The sequence below is a fragment of the Fundulus heteroclitus genome, chromosome 11 (genome assembly GCF_011125445.2).
Source record: "Fundulus heteroclitus isolate FHET01 chromosome 11, MU-UCD_Fhet_4.1, whole genome shotgun sequence".
Classification (NCBI taxonomy): domain Eukaryota; kingdom Metazoa; phylum Chordata; class Actinopteri; order Cyprinodontiformes; family Fundulidae; genus Fundulus; species Fundulus heteroclitus.
In genome coordinates, this window is record NC_046371.1 from 1,004,692 (window position 1) to 1,026,006 (window position 21,315).

Sequence of the window (21,315 nt, forward strand, 5' to 3'; positions counted from 1 at the left end):
ATTACTAGTTGTTTTGCTGATTTATAGTTGTGATTTATGAGCATAGACTTCCAGGTTTAGGTTTAGCTTTTCTACTGCTCAGTTTGAATTTATGAAAGTTCCTCATGAAAAAATAGGAGTCAGTAACAGGGGATCTGAGAATAATGGAGGAAGAGATAACCACCTGTTTAATGTCCATTTATTATGTTGTTTTTGCTTGTAGCTCCAAATATTGTGGTAATTATATTTTTAGTGTTTAATCAGATGAGATAATAATAAAAATAACAATAATTGGAAGTTTTCATGTTGTACATTCTAATGTTTTTGGAACTGATTTTAATTATATAATGTCTGTTTTAGAATAATGTAAGATTGATGCGAGAGGAGAGAGGAAGAGGATAGGAAGTCAGAAAGGAGATTAAATGGGTGGAGGAAAATAGGAACACTGATGGAAAGAACAGTTGACAAGAAGGGAGAACATTTTACTTACAGTATTGATTAATTATTAATTAATTAATAAAGTTCAAGTAATAAAGCGTTGACATGATTTGAGTGATAAAGTAACGTATTGAGTAATGTGTACAAAGTATGCTATGTAACACAGAGTGACTCAGGTTTGAGTTGTCTGAGGATATAACCTCTTTCTGAGTCTCTGCACTGAACATGAGTTTCACTGCACTTCCCTAGCTGTGGCAGAACTAAGAGGCAGGTTGGTTGTATTTTTTTCTTGTGTTTTAAAAATGTCTGTTCTGCACATAATCTATCCTCTTCTCCTCTTATTTTATCCAGACCTCTGGATATCATGGCTGATGGCTCTTCAGACACAGAACGCCTTGAAGAAACCAGAGATGATCTCATGTTAGCTGACTCACTGACCGGAGTTAACTCACCTTATAGGAGCAAACAAAATACTAGCACATCAACTACTACCATACACATAATGTAGTTATACACACTTTACGTAAGTTTATACATGCTCATGCTGCACTACACACACAATCACTTGCATTCATGTCAAGGGGATTTCCAAGTCTGTGCTTTTTTTTGTAACATGTTTAACACCTTTTCACCTCACATCACCAAAACCTATTTTCTCATCCCAAACAGGCTCTATGCACAGCTCCACATCTTCCTGAACCTCAGCAACTCACGTGTTTCCTGCCTTTCATTACTGGACAGACTGATTAATCCAGGTGTGTCTGACCTCAGACACACCGCAGTGCTGTATATGCGCATATGGCTTGTGGTCTCTGCTTCAATAGTTCTCGCAAATATGCTCAGTTGGCTGAAATCAGGGGAACAGGTGAGACATTAAGGTCAAAGTTAGTCATTAAAGAGGAGAGGAAGAGAGTGAGAGAGAAATCGGAGGCAACAGGAGAGAATCGCAACGGATCCAGGAGAAGAAAACGAGCTCCTGACTTTATGTCGTTTACGTCAGCAGAGGAAAATTTTAATTCGGGCCGAAAGTTTTATTTACGAGATTAAATTGAGTGATTCGGTCTCTATGGATCGCGCAGCGCCTACAAACAGCGCTGCTGCTCATGAGGCCATGACTTTGAACCGGTGACAAGCTCTGACACGCAGACCGCTGTTGTTACGCTGCTCCTGGGGGGATTTCATGACTATGCTCACACACAGAGCTGTAATACTTCTCATTGCGATTCAGACAGGCGCAGACTGCACCGTGCAGTTCGTTTTAAACAGGAAGTTTTGGCTCATATTTAGACAGAAAGGGGCTGGGGGAGCCGGGGTGTGTTGCCGTGGGCGTGTTTACCTGCTGAAGGTAACCGCTGTGAAACGATCAGAAAGATTTCTCTGATTAATAACATCTTTATGGAGCGCTAGACTTATTGTTAGAAGCTTTGTTACGACATTTGAGTTGTAACTGCAACCGTTTATAGAGAGAGAGAGAGAGAGAGAGAGAGAGAGAGAGAGAGAGAGAGAGAGAGATTAATCTTGTGGGTGCGTCAACCCGGCTGGGACATGGAAGGGGGTGGGCGGCTAAAAATGTTTGGGAACCCCTGGTGTAGAGGATGGATCTTCTGTATCCACCAGTCACAGACACTTACATATTGAGATTTCCATATGGAAAAACACAGTTCCTTACCAAACCAGTTCTAACCGCTGCATAAATGATATAGTTTCCTTTTCCTCTGAAGTGAAACTGGTAGAGGAGGAGGGACTGGATCCAACAGTTTATAAGGACCCGTTAGGGAGGCTCAGCTGAAGCTCTAGAGCTGGAGTTCAAACATCAGAACCTGACCTGCCCGATCCAGACCGGCCATCAGCATCATCCTTTGACAGTTTCTCTAAACGTAAGTAACTTGAAGGATCCTGTTATGACCTCATTGTCACAAACTTGGCATTTATTTTACACGTTTGTTTTCTTCTTTTTCAATTTTTCTTCTTGTTGCCGTCGGGTCTGATGGTTTCATTAGAACTGGAACAAAACCTGCAGGTTATAACTGAAGTTTGAGAAAAATATTCTGGGTTAAAGAGATTTGTTGTTCAGAATTTTGTTAGTTTAAAGTTTTTAGGGGACTTGAAAGCAAATAAAAGTTTTATTGTTTGATGTTTGATTTACAGCTGTTATGATGTCAGCATTTGTTTTTTTTTAAAAAAGGGTTAAAAAATAAAACAACTTCTATTCTAAAGCCGAAGATGTTTTTTGCTTCCAGCTTTACAAGAAAGTCCAGTCGTTTTATTTTTTTATCCTTTTTGGATTTATCATGACCTGAATGACTGAGAGTCTTCACCAACATACAGTCACCAGTTCCTGTTTAGGAGTTTTGGTTTGAGCTGAAGTTTTCACTGTCATGGGTGCGGTTAATGAATAAACACAACTTCTTTCCAAAATGCAAGAGTTTAACAAAATAATTCAACTTCCAGTTAAATTACTTCAGTCAACAGACTCTTAAAGCTAGAAACTTTCAACTAAACTACCTCTTTTATTTCATAATGGTGTTTTTCCCAAAGGTCCATTTATCTCATAATGACACTTTTCAGCAGAATCACTTCGCCTGCCAATCAGCGTCTGTGGGTTGGACCTGCACCCCCATTGGCTTATCCTTAAAAAGTAGTGCTGTCAAATGATAAAAAATTTTAATTGAGATTAAGCACATAATTTCAATAATTAATTTGAGATTATTCGCAAATTAATCGCATATTTTATCTTTTTATTTCTGAAAGTGTAAAAGCCTATTTGGCCACTTTAATATGCAATTTTGAAATAAATGACACTAGTAAAAAACATGCTTGTACAAATAATGGCCTGGGGCCTGGGGTCCCTGGCCGGATCCACTCCAGCATAGCTGGCTGCCGGCAGAGCCCACGGACTCGTCCCTGCGGCTCCCGGGGGCGTCGGTATTTTGTGTGTGTGGGGGGGGGGGGGGGGGGGGGTCTTTGGCTCTTCACATCCACTATTGAGCATTTTTCTTGTGGATAAACTTCACATGCACAAGTGCACTCTCACAAACACATACAGGTGCTGGGTTCTAAGTACTAGTGTTCACTTCCTAACAGAAAACCCCTATTATTATGTTCTGCTGTCACTTTATACATGTTGTATTAATGAATACTGCATATAATTCAGCGATGGTATCAAGGTGTTATTGTATCTGTTATACTATATCCGTTGGTTGTGCTGTTCTTTTTACATCTCTCTTTGCATGGTGATTAAGCAGACAAAGACGTTTTATCATTCTCTCCCTTTTATCTCCTCTTTCTTTGACCTTTTCTCCTTTTTCCTTCCTTTCTCTCTTCTACTTTCTTGTTGTAGTGTCCATATAACATGAAATATTCCCTGCATAAATTAAAATAAAGCTACTTGCATGTATAAATTAAGCGAAGCACCATGGCGAATGCAGTACGGCTCCACTTGTGAAAGTAAAATCTGTCGGGGTCTTTTTGGCATTAAGAGAATAATTCTTATTGCCACATTGCCAGACAGGACACAATAAAAAAAAAGAAAAGACAGGGTTGGTGTCGCCACCTTCCCTGTCGGTACAGAAATGTACTTTTTTTTATCTTTTTGTTCAAAAACCACAACTTAAATTCCCCCCAGGAAACCGTGTTCAGTAAAGTCCCCATAAATGAACTTTGTCCATTCTTCTGTGATTCAGCTCTCCTTTTTATTTTGAGGTTGAATCTCCACGGCTTCTGCAGAGATTCTACTATATTGAGATGTATTTGTATATAAACTGTTATTTTCTGCAATAAGAGCGTTTTAATGCGCTGTGATCAACTTTTTCTCAGTTAGCTGTACCTCCATCTTGAGGTTATCAGCAGATAATCTTTATTTTTCTTTAATAGAATTACATTATACATTTTGTTTGTTCTGCAGGTCAGAACCGACTGGACTCCCTGGTTTCTGCGTGACCTGGTCAGAGAAAGTAGATCCTGACATTCCCGACAAAAATGGAACCAACAGAAGTTGTCAAAGGTAAACACTTAAAGCTGGAAGATCTAAAAAGAAGACCCGCAGTTCAGGAGAACCAGTACATATTCAAGCCAATTCCAGACTACCCTAAACCTGAGTTCCACGTGAATCTTCTGAAACATGATTCAGGATTGGGGTTAGAAAGGATAAAGGAGGATGGAGGCTTCAAGGCTCCAAATGAAGAACCCTTTATAAGGTGGAGTTTGGCTGTGGGACCAGAGGAGATGAAGGACGCTGAGCTGAGGCTCCTGAAGAAGACGTTCCCAGACCAGATGGAGGTGGAAGCTGCTGGGCAGCAGAACTTCCTGTGGAAGTTTGCCACCTCTCCAGCCTTTCAGGAGACGTCCCGATTTGGCTCGTACCGCTTCACCTTCCCCCTGCAGGAGGTGCTGACGGCCTACAGAGAGCAGGTAAGAACCCTCCATGGGTCAGACATCTCGCTTTAACAACAGGACCTCCAGCCCATTCCCTCTGCTGTTTTCCTGCCACTTCTGCCTGCAGAGCCTCGGTTCTGTTTCCTGTCCTCCATCTACCATCGTCTATCACTGTTAAGTGTTGCAAATACACTCAACAAAAATATAAATGCAACACTTTTGGTTTTGCTCCCATATTTTATGAGATGAACTCAAACATGTAAAATTTCTTCCACATACATAATATCACCATTTCTCTCAAATATTGTTCACAAACCAGTCTTAATCTGTGATAGTGCACACTTCTCCATTGCTGAGATAATCCATCTCACCTCACAGGTGTGTCATATCAAGATGCTGATTAGACACCATGATTAGTGCACAGGTGTGCCTTAGACTGCCCACAATAAAAGGCCACTCTGAAAGGTGCTGTTTTATGGGGGGGGGGGGGTTCTGGGGACTCAGAAAACCAGTCAGTATCTGGTGTGACCATCATTTGCCTCACACAGGCAGGAACTGGTACACACTGTCGTATATGCCGATCCAGAGCATCCCAAACATGCTCAATGGGTGACAAGTTCGGTGAGTATGCTGGCCATGCAAGAACTGGGACGTTTTCAACTTCCAAGAATTGTCTACAGATCCTTGCAACATGGGGCCGTGCATTATCCTGCTGCAACATGAGGTGATGTTCTTGGATGTATGGCACAACGACGGGCCTCAGGATCTTGTCACGGTATCTCTGTGCATTCAAAATTTCATCAATAAAATGCCCCTGTGTTCTTCGTCCATTGTAGCCGCCTGCCCATACAATAACCCCACCGCCACCATGGGCCACTTGATCCACAACACTGACATCAGAAAACTGCTCACCCACACAATGTCACACACACTGTCTGCCATCTGCCCTGAACAGTGTAAGAACACCGCTCCAACGTGCCAGACGCCAGCAAATGTTAGCATTTGCCCACTCAAGTCGGTTACGACGACGAACTGGACTCAGGTGGAGACCACGATGAGGAGGACGAGCATGCAGATGAGCATCCTTGAGACGGTTTCTGACAGTTTGTGCAGAAATTCTTTGGTTATGTAAACCGATTGTTTCAGCAGCTGTCCGAGTGACTGGTCTCAGACGTTCTTGGAGGTGAACATGCTGGATGTGGAGGTCCTGAACTGGTGTGGTTACACGTGGTCTGCGGTTGTGAGGCTGGTTGGATGTACTGCCAAATTCTCTAAAACGCCTTTGGAGACGGCTTATGGTAGAGAAATGAGCATTCAATACATGAGCAACAGTTCTGGTTGACATTCCTGCTGTCAGCGTGCCAATTGCACACTACCTCAAATCTTGCGACATCTGTGGCATTGTGCTGTGTGATAAAACTGCTCCTTTCAGAGTGGCCTTTTATTGTGGGCAGTCTAAGGCACACCTGTGCACTAATCATGGTTTCTAATCAGCATCTTGATGACACACCTGTGAGCTGGGATGGATTATCTCAGCAAAGAGAAGTGCGCACTATCACAGATTTAGACTGGTTCGTGAACAATATTTGAGGGAAATAGTGATATTGTGTATGTGGAAAAAGTTTTAGATCTTTGAGTCCATCTCATAAAAATGGGAGCAAAACCAAAAGTGTTGCATTTATATTTTTGTTGAGTGTAAAAATCCTCCAGAGTTTTCATAGAAATCTGTCTCCTTTTCTCAGTTTTGCTCTGGAGCTGAGCCCGACATGCGGGTCTACGAGACGGTTCTGTACAAACAGCAAGTGATGTACGTTGTTCTGGTCCACAGTCCAGAGTTCAGTTGGAAGTTTTCAGACTATCCTTTACTGAGGGACGACCCAGAAGCCGTCTGCGTTTACAGAGACGGATGTTTTATCTGGAGGGCAGAGGCCATGTGTGAGACTCACTGGTAAGAACAAACAGAAACACTTTAAATTCCATAAAATTTTCTTCAACTGTTTATGAAATGCATAACAAAAAAAAAAGCAAGGTGAACATTAGCCCGAGAGCTGATATTAGGACAATAGTTGAAAGGAATGATTCGAGCACTTTCGTTCTTTTAACAGCAAACTCTACACACATTTAGAATAAGGAGTGATAACTTCTCTTCAAGTTCAGGAATTTATTTACAGAAATAAAATGAAAATCCAGAGAACATCACTATCTAATGCTGTTTATCTGAATTAACACAATATTTCAATCAACAAATCCTCTCTACTAGGCTAGTGAGACTTAACTAAACTAATAAGAAAAATGAAGATAAAAAGAAGCTAGGCTAAGGAACTATTTACATGCAAAAGATGCAAATGACAAAACAAAGTGGTTAATTGTCATCAGAATAATTCAGTAAATCATGGTTCACATCAGATCTGAGATTAAAACCAAAGTTCAACTTAAAGAACATGGAATGGAGTTAAATTAGCTTAACTAATTTAGAACAACATTTGGCATGTGTTTCAACCCATTCACAATGTAAATCCTTAGTTAAACAAAACATTATTTGACATAATAACATTTTAAAGAAGGATTTTCTCAGTAAGAATCTGTAAACTTTAGGAACGCTTGATTTTACTAATGCGATTACACCTCTGAGAGGCTAGGGGTCGCTGTAGCGATGGGTCACTAAAATCGGTTACTTCTAAAGTTATAGAAACGCCTTTAAATCAAGATTATTATTCCATATAAATGCGGTAATAACGCTCATAGCACTATTGAACAATGGCAGAGAGAAAAAAAACAACCTTATGCTTAAATTGAGCCTAGTTGAATATCCGGAAACCGGATGTTACCAGAGCTAATAGCATTTAGGCTAGCGGACTTTCTGCGTTAACTTTAAAAAATGTTTGGCTTATTTTAGTCGCAATGAGTGCACTGGGTAACACAAACATCAATATACCATCAGTGTAAACAACTCTTGTGGAGATAATGTTTGTTATTAAAGATAAAATACACTCGATTTACATCGGCAATGGCATGGTATCAACATGCTAACGGGAGCTATGTCGTTCAGCCCCATGTGTTTAAAGCACCATATGGACGCATTACACAGACTTTCCAAACAAACCATTAAGCTTTCTCTATTTATTTTTCTGCCAAACCTGTCTGTGCCTCGTGTGAGTTCGGTTCACTTTGGCCATCCAAGGGAGAGAGCAGTGGAAAGGGAAAACATTGGTTCTTTCAGCAGCGGGCTAGCGGCTAGCCGACATGTGGGCGAGGGTAGGCCGACCCGACGTCCTGCATGCAGCCTCTGACCCCGTTGCAGTCGCAAATTCGGCTCCTTTTTGCTCTCAGCTTGGGAAGTGGGTAAAGGAGGCCGATCCGCACAGTCTCAAGTCAGCTTTCCTGTAACAGCTGAGGAAAATAAACAAAGCTGTTTTTGGCACTGAGGGATTCTTTCTTCCAGTGTCTGACGCTAAAGATAAGACTACAGACTTAACTCTGATTCGCCCGGTCAGGTTCTCCGGATAAAGAGAGATTTCTCCCCTATGCTGTCTGGTGGGTCTTTCGGGTCCCATGCCTGGATGGCTTGTCCAGGGGGACTCTCTCTCCTCGAGAGCTCCAGGAAGAAGATGTAAAGAGTCTGAGGAGTGGTCTAGGCTTATAGCAGGGAATCCCTGCTAATGAAGGATTCTTGGACAATGAGTCAATTCAATTTAATTCAATTTTATTTATATAACACCAATTTACAACACGCCATCTCAAGGCTCTTTCCAAAGTGTAATTCCATCAGATCCTCCAGGTTGGTCATAAAGTTTCCTCTCTAAGGAAACCCAGCAAGTTGCATGAAGTCTTGACAAGCAGCATTCACTCATCGCAACCGGGTGTTGCGATGACCCAGATAACTCAGAATTTGCACAGGCATTCAGAGACAAAACTTGAATGACCAAGAGAAGGGCTCGATAAATCCATGGACCTGACACAGCATGTCTAGGTTTAGAAAGCTAAAGAGCTCTTTTTCATTTTGTTTTTCCCTTAAGTGTGGTTCACGGTTTGTAAATAGTACAGTTATATTTTGCTCTTCAGGTTCTCTGGACTTCCTCAGACAAAACCTTCTTATTTCTCCTCACCCCACGCCCAATCACTGAAAAGAGGGGAGTTCACTCAAAACTCCTCTTGACTCCAAAATAGAGACCAAATAATCGAACAGTCCTGGTTTTCAATGGAGTAAAGGAATAAGTACTCCAGACGTGTTGCAGTGCATAAGCGCAGCAAAGCTAACCTACGCGCGGCCTACGTGTAGCTCAGCTTTTAGTTTTAATCAGTCAATAAATTCACACTAGACGCATAATATGCACGTAAAACATTTATATTTACGCAACCCTTAATTAGGTTAAAGTTCCAATTCAGATGCATATATGCTCCTTTGACAAGGAATAAACAGGAAAACAACATCCTGTGTCAAAGTTCACTTTTGAAGGTATCCCAAAATAATAGTTGAGTCTCAGTTCGGCCATAACCAGTAGAAGTCATCTTGTTGTTGACGCTGCTGATTGATGGACTGTACCCATTCTCTGCTTTCATCTCGCTACACTTTGTCTTTTAAAAATCCACCTGTAAGCTGCGCTACTTAGGGTACGTACCCAGTGTATTTCCTCAAGAGACGAGGAAGGGGCAAAAAGTCCATAACTGGGCACCAAATCACAGACAGACAGATCTCGGCCTCTTGGAATTTTGTTTTTGATTTAGTTTTTATTGTTGTCTTAACAGGTATGAGCTAATCAAGAGTGAGACAAACCAGATGGAAGCCAAACGTCTGGAGAGTGATGAGTTTTACGTTTGGGACATTGTTGCTGTTGCCCTGCATGTAGAGAATACTCAGGTACCCTCACTGACATCCTGTTTACAGACAGCTTAAAACCTGAGACTATGTGGACAGAAGCTGCTCGGCTGTTTTAAGGTCCATTTGGGGTTTTCTGCAGCAACTGTCAACATAATCTGTGTGTTTCCTTCAAGATACAGTGAAACTATAATTAACTTAAAGGGTTTAATCATTATCTTTGACTTTATCCATTAATGGCTTTATGTTTATATTTATAATATATTTGATGTGTAAATAAAAGATTTACACTGGAGAGTGCCCCTCCTGGGGACTCCCTCGTTTTGCTGGGGGACTTCAACGCTCACGTGGGCAACGACAGTGGGACCTGGAGGGGCGTGGTTGGGAGGAATGGCCCACCTGATCTGAACTCGAGTGGTGTTCTGTTGTTGGACTTCTGTGCTCGTCATGGATTGTCCATCACAAACACCATGTTCAAGTAGGTCGCAGTTCAATGATCGACTTTGTTGTCATTTCATCTGACCTGCGGCCGCATGTCTTGGGCCCTCGGGTGAAGAGAGGGGCGGAGCTCTCCACCGACCACTACCTGGTGGTGAGTTGGCTCCGATGGCGGGGGAGGAAGCCGGTCTGACCGGGCAGGCCCAAACGTACTGTGAGGGTTTGCTGGGAACGTCTGGCAGAGTCCCCAGTGAGACGGAGCTTTAACTCCCACCTCCGGGAGAACTTTAAACACGTCCCGAGAAGGCGGGGGAGATTGAGTCTGAGTGGACCAGACTCATTGTCTGGACGAGGCAAAAACTCGGGCAAGGGAAGAGTTCGGCGAGGCCATGGAGAAAGACTTCTGTACGGCTTTGAAGCGATTCTGGTCCACTATTCGGCGTCTCAGGAGGGGGAAGCAGTGCAGTACCAACACTGTTTACAGTGGGGTGGTGTGCTGCTGACCTCGACTCGGGACGTCGTGTTTCGGTGGGCGGAATACTTCAAACACCTCCTTAATCCCACCAACACGTCTTCCATTGCGGAAGCAGAGCCTGGGGACTCTGGGTCGGGTTCTCACATCTCTGGTGCTGAGGTTGCCGAGGTTGTTAAAAAGCTCCTCGGTGGCAAGGCCCTGGGGGTGGATGAGATTCGCCCTGAGTACCTTAAGGCTCTGGATGTTGTGGGGCTGTGTTGGTTAAGGCGGCTCTGCAACATTGCGTGGACATCAGGGGCAGTTCCCCTGGATTGGCAGACTGGGGTGGTGGTCCCCCTATTTAAAAAGGGGGACCGGAGGGTGTGTTCCTATTACAGAGGAATCACACTCTTAAGCCTCCCTGGTAAGGTCTATTCAGGCGTTCTGGAAAGGAGGGTCCGTCGGATAGTCGAATCTCGGATTCAGGAAGAGCAGTGTGGTTTTGGTCCTGGCCGTGGAACACTGGACCAGCTCTACACCCTCAGCAGGATCCTGGAGGGGGCATGGGAGTTTGCCCAACCAGTCTACATGTGCTTTGTGGATCTGGAATGACATGGCTTTGCACCAGCAGATGAATCATTGAATGTCAAAGTCTCTTTTCTGTGCACAGAAGCGGTCGAACTACAGGACCGCGAAGCAGTTTTGTTCACACACCAACCAACATTATGATGCCAAATGTTTTAGGACAACTTTCTACTAAACCAAATCTGTTGTGGGAAATGTAAAAACCTTGGAGCCAAAAAAGTGGGGTAGTAGGCTGATTGCTTTTACATATGAGCACAAGTTCAGATTGTGCCAATCAAGTCATTGAGCAAGCATGCACTGCTTAAAAAGCTGAATTCATCACCACCTCCTTAGACTGAATACGTTTCTCAGAGAAGAGACGAAATGTTTCAACTAAGAAGAAGCCGTCTTTTTTATTTTTCCTGGATTATTGAGATGCAAGACATAATTTATCAACAGTTTTTTCTTCACAAATGAGCAACTGTTGTAATTAGTCCCAAACCTTGATGTGACCTAATGTGATCCATGAACTGTCAGAATTCCAGACTTCCAGTTCCACCTTGTGAGTTCCTCAAATTAGGGTCACAAATGATCATCAAGATAATCAAGGTTTAGTGTTCGCCTATAGATTCAGAACCAAAAAACATCTCATGTGAGACTCAGAACCTGCATCAAGCAAGATGTTGCCAATTTGGGTCAGATTATATCATGCACAACAAAGATGAGTGCTTCTATACCTCCTAAACCAGCGTTTATCTCACTGCAGGTATTCACACCCACCCCTCCTTTAAAAGACATCTTGTCGAACCCTGAATTAAAATTATTTTATCCCCACCATAATTCTATCCAATAACAAGTTTCTGCATTTGGTAGACACCGTTTCAAAGGGATTTACAAACTAGGGCATAATCCAGTTAATATGACACTAACCATAAACCACTTTAAACGAAGACAACTACTCAGGTTCCATCAGGGGTAACGGTGTAGAAATAGAGACGGCATTAGGAGACGAGTTAGATGTAGATGATCATAAACAGCACCAGGAGCTGAGTGGAGTGTTGGTTCAGGTATGTGCAACAGACAATAGGACCTAAATATGAATTATTTCAGGTTTTTCTGTTATTAGTAGTTTAGTTAAAAAATGTCTCTAATTATATGTGAATGATGTTGTTCATCTTGTTGCATTTCTTTCTTGTCAGCAGGTGCTGAAGTTTGATGTTAATAAACTTCGACAGAAACTGAAGTACTGTAAAGCAGGCAAAGTCAAATCCTGTGGTATTTTACAGACCTTGAAGATGCCAAACACTTGGTTCAGACCTTGTGGCCAAAGTGGCTGGGTCCTCTGGAAGTGGAACTCTCACTTAAGCTGAGATACCCAGGTATGATCTCTGCATCACTGACTTCATGTTATCCAGTGTCTTCTAACCCTGCCTGCTAGCTGAATTCTTGCGGTTTTTGTGCGTTCACAAACACACAGGAATCCATCTTGTCCCACTCCCGCTTCAACCGTTTGTGTCCAAACCAGTGAGAGCTGTAGATCACGCCCTGATGAAGCCAATAGGACCACGTCATCCGCGAATAGCAGAGACGTAATCCTAAGGCCACCAAAACGGATCCCCTCAACACCTTGGCTGCGCCTAGAAATTCTGTCCATAAAAGTTATGAACAGAATCGGTGACAAAGGGCAACCTTGGCGGAGTCCAACTCTCACTGGAAACGAGTCCGACTTACTGCCGGCAATGCGGACCAGACTCTGACACCGGTCGTACAGAGACCTGACAGCCCTTATTAAAGGGCCCGGTATTCCATACTCCTTGAGTACCCCCCACAGGATCCCTCGAGGGACACGGTGGAATGCCTTCTCCAGATCCACAAAGCACATGTAGACTGGTTGGGCAAACTCCCATGCCCCCTCCAGAATCCTGCTGAGGGTATAGAGCTGGTCCAGTGTTCCACGGCCAGGACGAAAACCACACTGCTCTTCCTGAATCCGAGATTCGACTATCCGACGGACCCTCCTTTCCAGAACCCCTTAATAGACCTTACCAGGGAGGCTTAAGAGTGTGATTCCTCTGTAGTTGGAACAAGGCAACACACACCAGAATCTCCGAGGAATGTTTCTGACACCACGTTGAAGCTAGGACATAGCAAATTAAAACAATTTCTGAAGGCACAGAGGGTCCAACCTGGTACTAGCAAGTATGGATGGGCTAACTGGACATTAAAGTATTTTGCTGTAATTATTGTGATAACAATGACAGTGATGGTAAAGACCATTTTAAAATTAACTGCAGCTATTTTTGGCAACAGATGGCATGGCTGTGGCTGCAGGTCACTACAACCAAAAACCCACAGACACAACGTCTGCTTGGAGATCCCATATTGAGATGTTTTACTGCTGTCTTTGAAACAACAGTGGAAAAGCTGTAAAAGTAACATTCCCAACCACAAATTGAATTTCTGAGGTCCATAAGTCTCATGTCAATGTCTTGGTAAATCATAACTCTTATTACAACAAAGGGAATTTCATAACCGCGCGATAATTGTCCATTCCTTATAGTAAGGTGTACCTAATAAAGTGACCAGTGAGTCTATACATTCTCAACCAGGATTTGTTTAAATGAAAACAACCAGTTTGTGTCAAATGTGAACATATTTCAGGATGATATCTCAATCTAACTATATGTTGCAGTTATCGAACTCAAACTAGTTCTTGCTGGAGAAGAGAAGAACTCCACTGGAAACGCTTTGGTGGGGAAGCGCGTCTTCATTGGTTCAGGTAACCTAACTGAAATTAAACATCTTTAAAGATCCCAAACTAAAACAGACTCAGTTTTATATTTATCATCAGAAGCTGAAAAGCTCAACAGCAGGAGGAACTTTAAGACGTTCCCTCCTGTGTGGATGTGAAAGTTTACACGATTGGATATAAGATCATTTTACAGGAAATCATTTCACATCTGATCCAATGGAAGAAGAGTTTTACAGCAAGCTGAGCCAAAACAAAGATAAACAAACTTCCTCCAGGACATATTAGCTGATACATAAACTCTATAGAACATGAACTGACATCAGGGAGCAATAAAGAATAACAATGTTCTCAACAGAGACCATTAAAGCAACAAAATAAGTAGAAAGCTTAAAACAACTAACAAAGATTATAAACTGAAACTCTACATCTTCAGATCTGACAACTTGTGATCCTGAAACTTTACACTCTGGTATAATCGTCAAGTTGCTTCAAACAAGTTTGACTTTGTTTTCACACATTTTAAGTTTACAAAAAGGCAAATATAAATGTTTTCTTGTAAATATAAATACATACATTTTTAACTAAATTGGAAGACTTGCTTGGATCGGTACCAATCAGCATGGTCTGGATCTGGGGGAAGAAACTATCTCTGTAGCTGCTGGTTTCAGCAAAAAGTGCTCTGTAGCGCCACCTGGAGGTAAAAGTCTAAATGGTTTGTGTCCAGGATGTGTGGGGTCTGCAGAGATGTTAGCTGATCTTCTCCTGACCTTTGACTTCTACAAGTCCTGGATGGAAGGAAGGTCAGCCCTGATGATCCTCTCTGCAGACCCGATTGGTCAATGCTGTTAGGACCAGTCCCGTTTAGTGGATGATCCAAACAACAGTGATGGAAGAACACAAGATAGACTGACATCTCATACGCGGTCCTAAAGATTGAGCTCTGTGCGTACATGTCAACGCGGACATCCATGCTAACTCATGGCCGCACAAGTATGTGTGGGCTGTTAAGAGTCACAGGTCAGGTGGTAATTTGTCATCAATACACTAGGAGATGAGATATCCCCTCATTCAGCAATTATTTCTCACTTATAATACAAATTTACAGGCAGGTGCCCAGCCAACCTTTAGCCAATCCCAGAATGGGCTTATTCTAGTCGTTTAGCAATAATAACATCCTGTTTTCTGTTCCTGTTTTCAGGATTTTGTTCAGAGAATGTCACAGTGGACAACCTGGTGGTGAAGATCATCAACACTCCAGACCTCTCAGAATTAGACCAGGATCCAGATAAGAAGGAGGAGACCTTAGACTACATCAGACTCTCAGGTCCAGAACATCAGGCCTTCCTACTGGTCATCAAGCTTCAGAACATCAGTGCAGCAGAGATAGAAGAAACTGCAAGAGAATTTGAATCAGTGTTTGGTGAAGATTCCTGGAGACGCACCATGATTCTCCTGACCCACCAGGACCAGACAGAACCAGACATCCAGAACCTGCCACTAGAGGTGCAGGAGATCCTGGCTGAGAAAGTGGGCTACAGATACCGGGTCTTCAACAGCAGCCTTGACCACAGAGACCCCCAACTGGTCTCAGATCTGCTGAATGAGGTGAAGGAGATGATTGTTCAGTTATAACCAGCTTCATTATAGGGACACCAAACTTTAAAGATAATTTTATCTCCTTTAGAGGCTCAGCCTCTCTGACAGCAGTAGTGTTTAGGAGCCGTGGAATATTTCCTTAATCTCTGGTGTTTATGTGTATATATAAAATCTGAATATTCTAGACCACAGCTGTGGTCTAGAATAGCATCCTAGTGGATCAGAGCTGCTGTTGTCTGGTTCAGCTCTACTATGAAGCCATAAAGTTTCCATCGTCTCTATCGCTGCTTCTTCATGAAGCAGAACTCTGGTCTTCAGGGTCTGAGGCGAGCAGAGAAACGGCTGCATTCAGGATTTAAACCTGCTGTCCCAGATATAAACTTATCAGTTTAAACTTTATTATAATCAGCTTAAAGTAGGAGGGAGTTTGTAACATTCACAGATATTCAATAAGCAAAGCCTGAGAGACGATATTTAAAAAGGAGCATAAACCCAACACATCATTAGCTCAGAACAGAAATGATTTAAAATCATTAAATGTTAATAGAGTCACTTCCTCTTTGATCAGACGACTTTAATCCATAAAAGTTAAGATGAAATGTAAATTTTAGAGCATATAGACCTTGGTTTACCTTCATACATGTCAAGCTCAAAGATTCACCAGGATTTCTGTTAATGCTCCTCAGCCCTCACACTGATTAAATTTCTGTTTTACAGATAAATTTTCTGTCCGATCACCGTGCTCCATTGCTTCCTCCTGCTGTGATTATACATCAAGACGCACCACCTTGTCCCAAACTGCCACTGGACGACTACCACATCCCACCAACCAACTATACGCAGGAACTGACGAGGCAGGAACAACTTCATCTCCACTCACTGCGTGTGACATTGTCCCAGTGTCGTCTCATTGAAGCGTCAACAAGAGCTCAAAGTGCAGTACCCCAATGGCATTTTCTGAGGAAAAAGAGGGTGACGGCGTCTCAGTTCAGACAGGTGTGTCATGTGCGAGAGGTCAAAACTGCTAACAACCTGGCTGTGAGGATCCTAGAGGGAATGAGACCGACTGCAGACATGCAGAGAGGGCGTGACATGCAACCAGAAGCTTTGAAATACTACGCAACCATGAAAAAGGTGAACACAACCCCGTGTGGGTTTGTTGTGCACCCAGATGCGCCATGGTTGGGAGCATCACCTGACGGGCTGGTGTATGATCCAGAGGAGAATCCTGAGTTTGGATTGGTGGAAATTAAGTGTCCCAACACTCAGAGCTACAGCAACTGTAAATACCTGGTGATTGAGGAAGGCGAGTACAAACTTAGGGAGAGTGACCGTTATTACTGGCAGGTACAGGGGCAGCTGCTCATCACGGGAATGTCATGGTGCGACTTTGTTGTACGTGCCACTGATGACATGTTTGTGCAGCGCATTTATAGGGATGAGGAGGTGATGGCCCGTCTAAAACAGGGGTGTGATCAGTTTTTCTTTTATACTTACCTCCCAAAATATTTATCTGGAAGTTTAAAGATAACAGATCTTCAGTACTGCTAGTTCCATTTAAACACTTTGTTCATCAATGGCACAAATGCATACGTTTTGAGTAAACACAGTAAAATTAAGTCAGTAAAGTTAGTATCCTCAATATTTTAACTATTCATGTTTCAATGTAATCTTTTTGGGGGTGGTTTCCATTACATAGCAAATGTTTAGACTGTCGCAAGACTCCTGAAAATTTGTTTGTTAAAGAAATATATTGATATGTATATAACAGAGGTTTGGGAAAAGAAACACTTAATAGTAAAAGTTTCCCAAAATAGAAAATCATTAATAACTGGTCTACAAATGTCACAACTGAACACAAAAATGGCTATTAAACTAACTGTATACAAATGATTCTTGTAATATTATAAACAGAACTACATAGAAGCACAAAGTATATTAGATTATAAACAGAAGTAAAAACAAAATGTTTAGATGGTCAATGTAACAATACACAAATTATTGTAAATTAGATTAAGATGAGCAAATCATTTGGAAATCAATTAAGCAAAATATGTACAGTTAATTTTACAAAAAATCTGGGTCAACCTTTAACAATCTTTTTCTGGCCCAGGATTTAACAAGAGATTTAATCTGGTTGTTAACCAAGACAGGCCACAGCAAAAAGCTGCTTAATGCAGCCAGCTGGGAATCTCACTGTAGAATAGTTTGTGTTTTCTCACCCTCCTGATGACACTGAGCCTCGCAAAACACTTCCCAACCTCTGCTCCTGACAGCTCTTAATGTTTTTACCAAAGATTATAGAATCATGTATCTGGGATGTTGAATATCTGATGGGATCCTTATTAGTTTAATCATGAAACTTTAATAATTATGTCATTTTAATTATTTCTTCTGTCGTTTCACATGTATGTAAACTATTCTTTGGATGGGACATTTCCAACATTTTGATGGTGTGGGTCTGATGGTGATGTGTGCAAAATAATAAACATCTTAAAAAATGATTTAAGGTTTCAGATTCTCTATAACGGGAAGAAATGAGCAGTACCTGCCAAACATTTGAAGAGTAAAAACATCCTCTTTTAGCTTGTTTAGAGATTAAATCCCATCTTTTATCAATACCAGCTGGTTCATGCAGGGAGGCATCATGGGGTGGAGGGGCGGGGGCTAGTGCCCGTCCTCAGTGGTCATCAGGCGGAGTCCACCCTGGACAGGTTGCCAGTCTAAAAGCAGATTCTTTAATGCTTTAAATGTGTTGCTGCTGACAGAAGGAAGTAGAAATGTGCTGAATGTCAACAGAACCGTCTCCAGAACATCACTGTGTCCATCAGGGCGGTCAGAAGAGGGTCAAGCAATATAACCAATACTAAAACAGTGTGATGCCCAGACAGACGGAGAACCCGGTATTCAAGCCAGACACTGTGCTGCACAAAAAAAGGTTTATTGATAATGCCAGAAAAACTGGTACGAGCAGGAAAACACCGAGGTGACCAGAACCTGATGGTTCTGATTGCAGGCTGTTCACAGCAGGAGATGAAGAGCAGACAGACTGAGGCTGGAGACAGGTCCATGAGGCGGGCTCGGGTCAAACACTATGAGGAAGAGGATGTTCAGACAGATCTGTTGGGCCATAGCGAGGTTCATCATCATGAAACAGTTCAGGTCGTTGTCCAGAACCGGCATGACGAGTCCAACAGGGACAAGGCGAGACGAAGGAATCCAGAAAACAAGAAGTTGATCATAAACCTGGCAAGACAGGCAGAGAAGCCAGACATCTACTCACTCTGTGGTTTTCATTAATCTGGTGCCGTATGTAAAGGCAGGGAAACAGGAAACACGTGAGTCTGACTGGGTTTCAGTCGGACCAGAACCCACAGACATCCAGTTCTCCTGAATCCGATGAACAGAAGCTCTAAGAGCTCAATAAACAGCCTTCAGCTTCAGAGCAGAGCCTCACAGCTGATCTGACCAACTTCTTACAAGAAGTTTCATCTCCACCTCGCCTTCGATCAGCCGCTCCATCCTAAACCAGGGTGAACTCACAGGGAAAGATCCAGAGACTTTAAAACAGCTTCTTTGCCAAAGCTGTGAGGGCTATCGCCCCCTGCTGGTGATCAGTAATCCAGCAGCCCAGTTCATGGTCTGTTCCAGGTTTACAAACATGCTGCTGGTTCCACAGGTTCTGATTCAGAAATATTTACAGTCTCTCACCTGCTGATGACTATTTACACACCTCAGACTCTCATGGTCTGCTACATCCATGCTGTTGCTCGATCATTTAAATCGTTCTGTGAAGTGGCTGCAGTCGGTTTTGACTGAGATCAGCTGCAGAGGACTATCGTTTTAACTTCTCAGGAGGAGTTTTCAGGCATTCAACCAACTGAACATCAGGTTTTTGTTGTGTCTTTGTGTTTTCTATGAATTCTGAGCCGAAATTCTCACCAGAATTTCTTTGTGGTCACCTAATGACAATAAAGTTTCATGGTACTAGACATTCACCTGTCAAATCTTCCATTTGTTGCCTTGATGAATTAGGATGTGCGGGAAATAATAACACTGTAATAATAATAACGTGTGTCTTGTCCATCCCGTCCCAAGATACACTGATGCACATGTGATTCCCACGCAGATGGTGCTGGTGGGAAAACTGGTGATAGACGGCGTTTTATGACTATATTCACGCACAGAGCTGTGATACTTTTCATTATAATTCAGACAGGTGCAGTTCATTTTAAAGATGCAGGTATAGCGCGTAGTCAGACGGGAACAGGGAAACTAGAGGTGGGGCTGCGGGGAGCTGAGGTGTGTTTACCTGCTGTGAAACAATCAGGAAATAACTTTTATTTCTCTGATCAGATTTATCGAGGCTGGCGCTCTGTTATTCTCTCTCCCTCTCTCTCATTGTACATAAATCAAATTAAACTTCTTCATGTTTCTATTTTGCGGCGTAAATTGTGAGTCAGACTCAGGTTTAGAAGCTGGAACATTAAATAAATAAACATGAAGATCATCAGTCTCTGCTTCAGACGTTTCAGGTTGTGGAGTTTGACCGATCTGAGTCTCTTTCTTTCTTTCTTTCTTTCTTTCTTTCTTTCTTTCTTTCTTTCTTTCTTTCTTTCTTTCTTTCTTTCTTTCTTTCTCCCTCTGATCCACTGATGCTCCTGAATATCCTCAGGATCCTGTTAAGGATGTAATGTGTAACTTTACCGCAATTTAATTCAAATTCTGTTCTTTATTTGCATAACCTTTGCTATGATGGTTGTGTTGTTATAGCTGCAATTTTCTTTCTTTCTGGTTTTTTGTTACGTGTGATCTGGTCATTTGAACAAGATTAACATGCCGCCTTTAATATGGCTATAAAAAAGCTTGTTGATTTTTTTTTTTTTTTTCTGAAGATTGGGGGTGCGTAAACCCGGTTGAGGCTCAGAAGGGGGTGTGGCTAAAAAGGTTTGTGAACCGCTGGTATAAGCCAAGTCATGATGTTATCTAGAAGAATTACCAGGTCAGCTGTCACGCACACAGCCTGCTCTGGTTCTGCTCCCCACAGAACTATTATAAAGAAAATAATCATAATTATGTTAGTTTAGCGGAGGCCTGAGTTCAGCAGGATCACAGAACCATGAGTGCAGCTCCTCGCTGCAGAGAGCCACAGTTTAGGACTCATCCATGGGTCAGAACGTCATGGACGGGTCGGTTCAGAGATCCCAGACCCGTCAGTCCTCTGAAGAGGTCCAGCTGCAGAGACCACAGGAGTTAGAACCAGAACCAGAACCAGAGGAGAACTCCTGGGTCCAGTTCAACATTAACTGGCCGAGCAGAACCGGCTACTCAGCGAGTTTTATGGGGTGGTGCCTAGTGGTTAGAGCAGCGCGCTCTGAGAAGGTTACAAGTGCCTGGTTTGATTCCCGCAGACTGCCCTGTGGGTCCCTGAGCAAGACCCTTAGCCCCAGATTGCTCCCTGGTGCTGTGAAAGCTGCTCCCATCATGTTCCAGCAGGACCCCTGAGAACCCTAACCCTCCACGTTCCTCCAGCAGCACCAAGGCTGCCATGGACCCAGAACCAGAGCAGGAACCAGCTGAGTGGTCAGGAGTTCTGATCCGACCCGGTTTCTGTCCCTCAGACGATCTACGTGCATTAATGCCAGTTTCCATCCAGATGTGACAGAAACAGGAAGATTCCCAGTTTCCCTCTGATTCAGGTTGTTTCCGTCATTTCTGAGTTTTTTCCCTTGTTGTTTGAGGCTGAATGTGATTCTGCTTCTTTGTATGAATATAAACCATTAAAGCTAAAAGTAATTTTAAAAATAATTTTGTGAAAACAGACTATTAATACCAACTATCAACATTTAATGTCCTAAATCAGACACGTTAAACGTGTCCACCCCTCCTACTGTAAATGAACGT

At 42.6% G+C, this 21,315-nt stretch overlaps 1 protein-coding gene across 2 annotated transcripts; it reads left to right on the forward strand.

The window, feature by feature from the left end:
• The first annotated feature begins 1,936 nt into the window (after nt 1–1,936).
• LOC105921050 lies at nt 1,937–17,915 on the forward strand. 2 transcript variants are annotated; one of them, XM_036142683.1, is made up of 8 exons: nt 1,937–2,294; nt 4,322–4,420; nt 4,547–4,827; nt 6,534–6,739; nt 9,538–9,649; nt 12,266–12,442; nt 13,756–13,842; nt 15,014–15,946. In XM_036142683.1, the coding sequence occupies exons 2-6, from the start codon at nt 4,396–4,398 to the stop codon at nt 12,431–12,433; spliced, it is 792 nt and encodes a 263-aa protein (XP_035998576.1). In that variant the 5' UTR covers nt 1,937–2,294; nt 4,322–4,395; the 3' UTR covers nt 12,434–12,442; nt 13,756–13,842; nt 15,014–15,946. The 2 variants fall into 2 exon arrangements, with proteins under 2 accessions (XP_035998576.1, XP_035998575.1); XM_036142682.1 differs by lacking the exons at nt 1,937–2,294; nt 4,322–4,420; nt 4,547–4,827; ... (1 more) ...; nt 9,538–9,649; nt 12,266–12,442 and adding an exon at nt 16,129–17,915 and having other exon boundaries at nt 13,718–13,842; nt 15,014–15,420.
• Nucleotides 17,916–21,315: the final 3,400 nt, after the last annotated feature.

What these genes read in the sequence shown, in the direction of transcription:
- LOC105921050 (XM_036142682.1), top strand. Translation starts at nt 15,259, where the DNA reads ATGATTCTCCTGACCCACCAGGACCAGACAGAACCAGACATCCAGAAC. An exon ending in TCTCAGATCTGCTGAATGAG is followed by an intron (nt 15,421 to 16,128) that starts GTGAAGGAGATG and finishes TCTGTTTTACAG; the next exon opens with ATAAATTTTCTGTCCGATCA.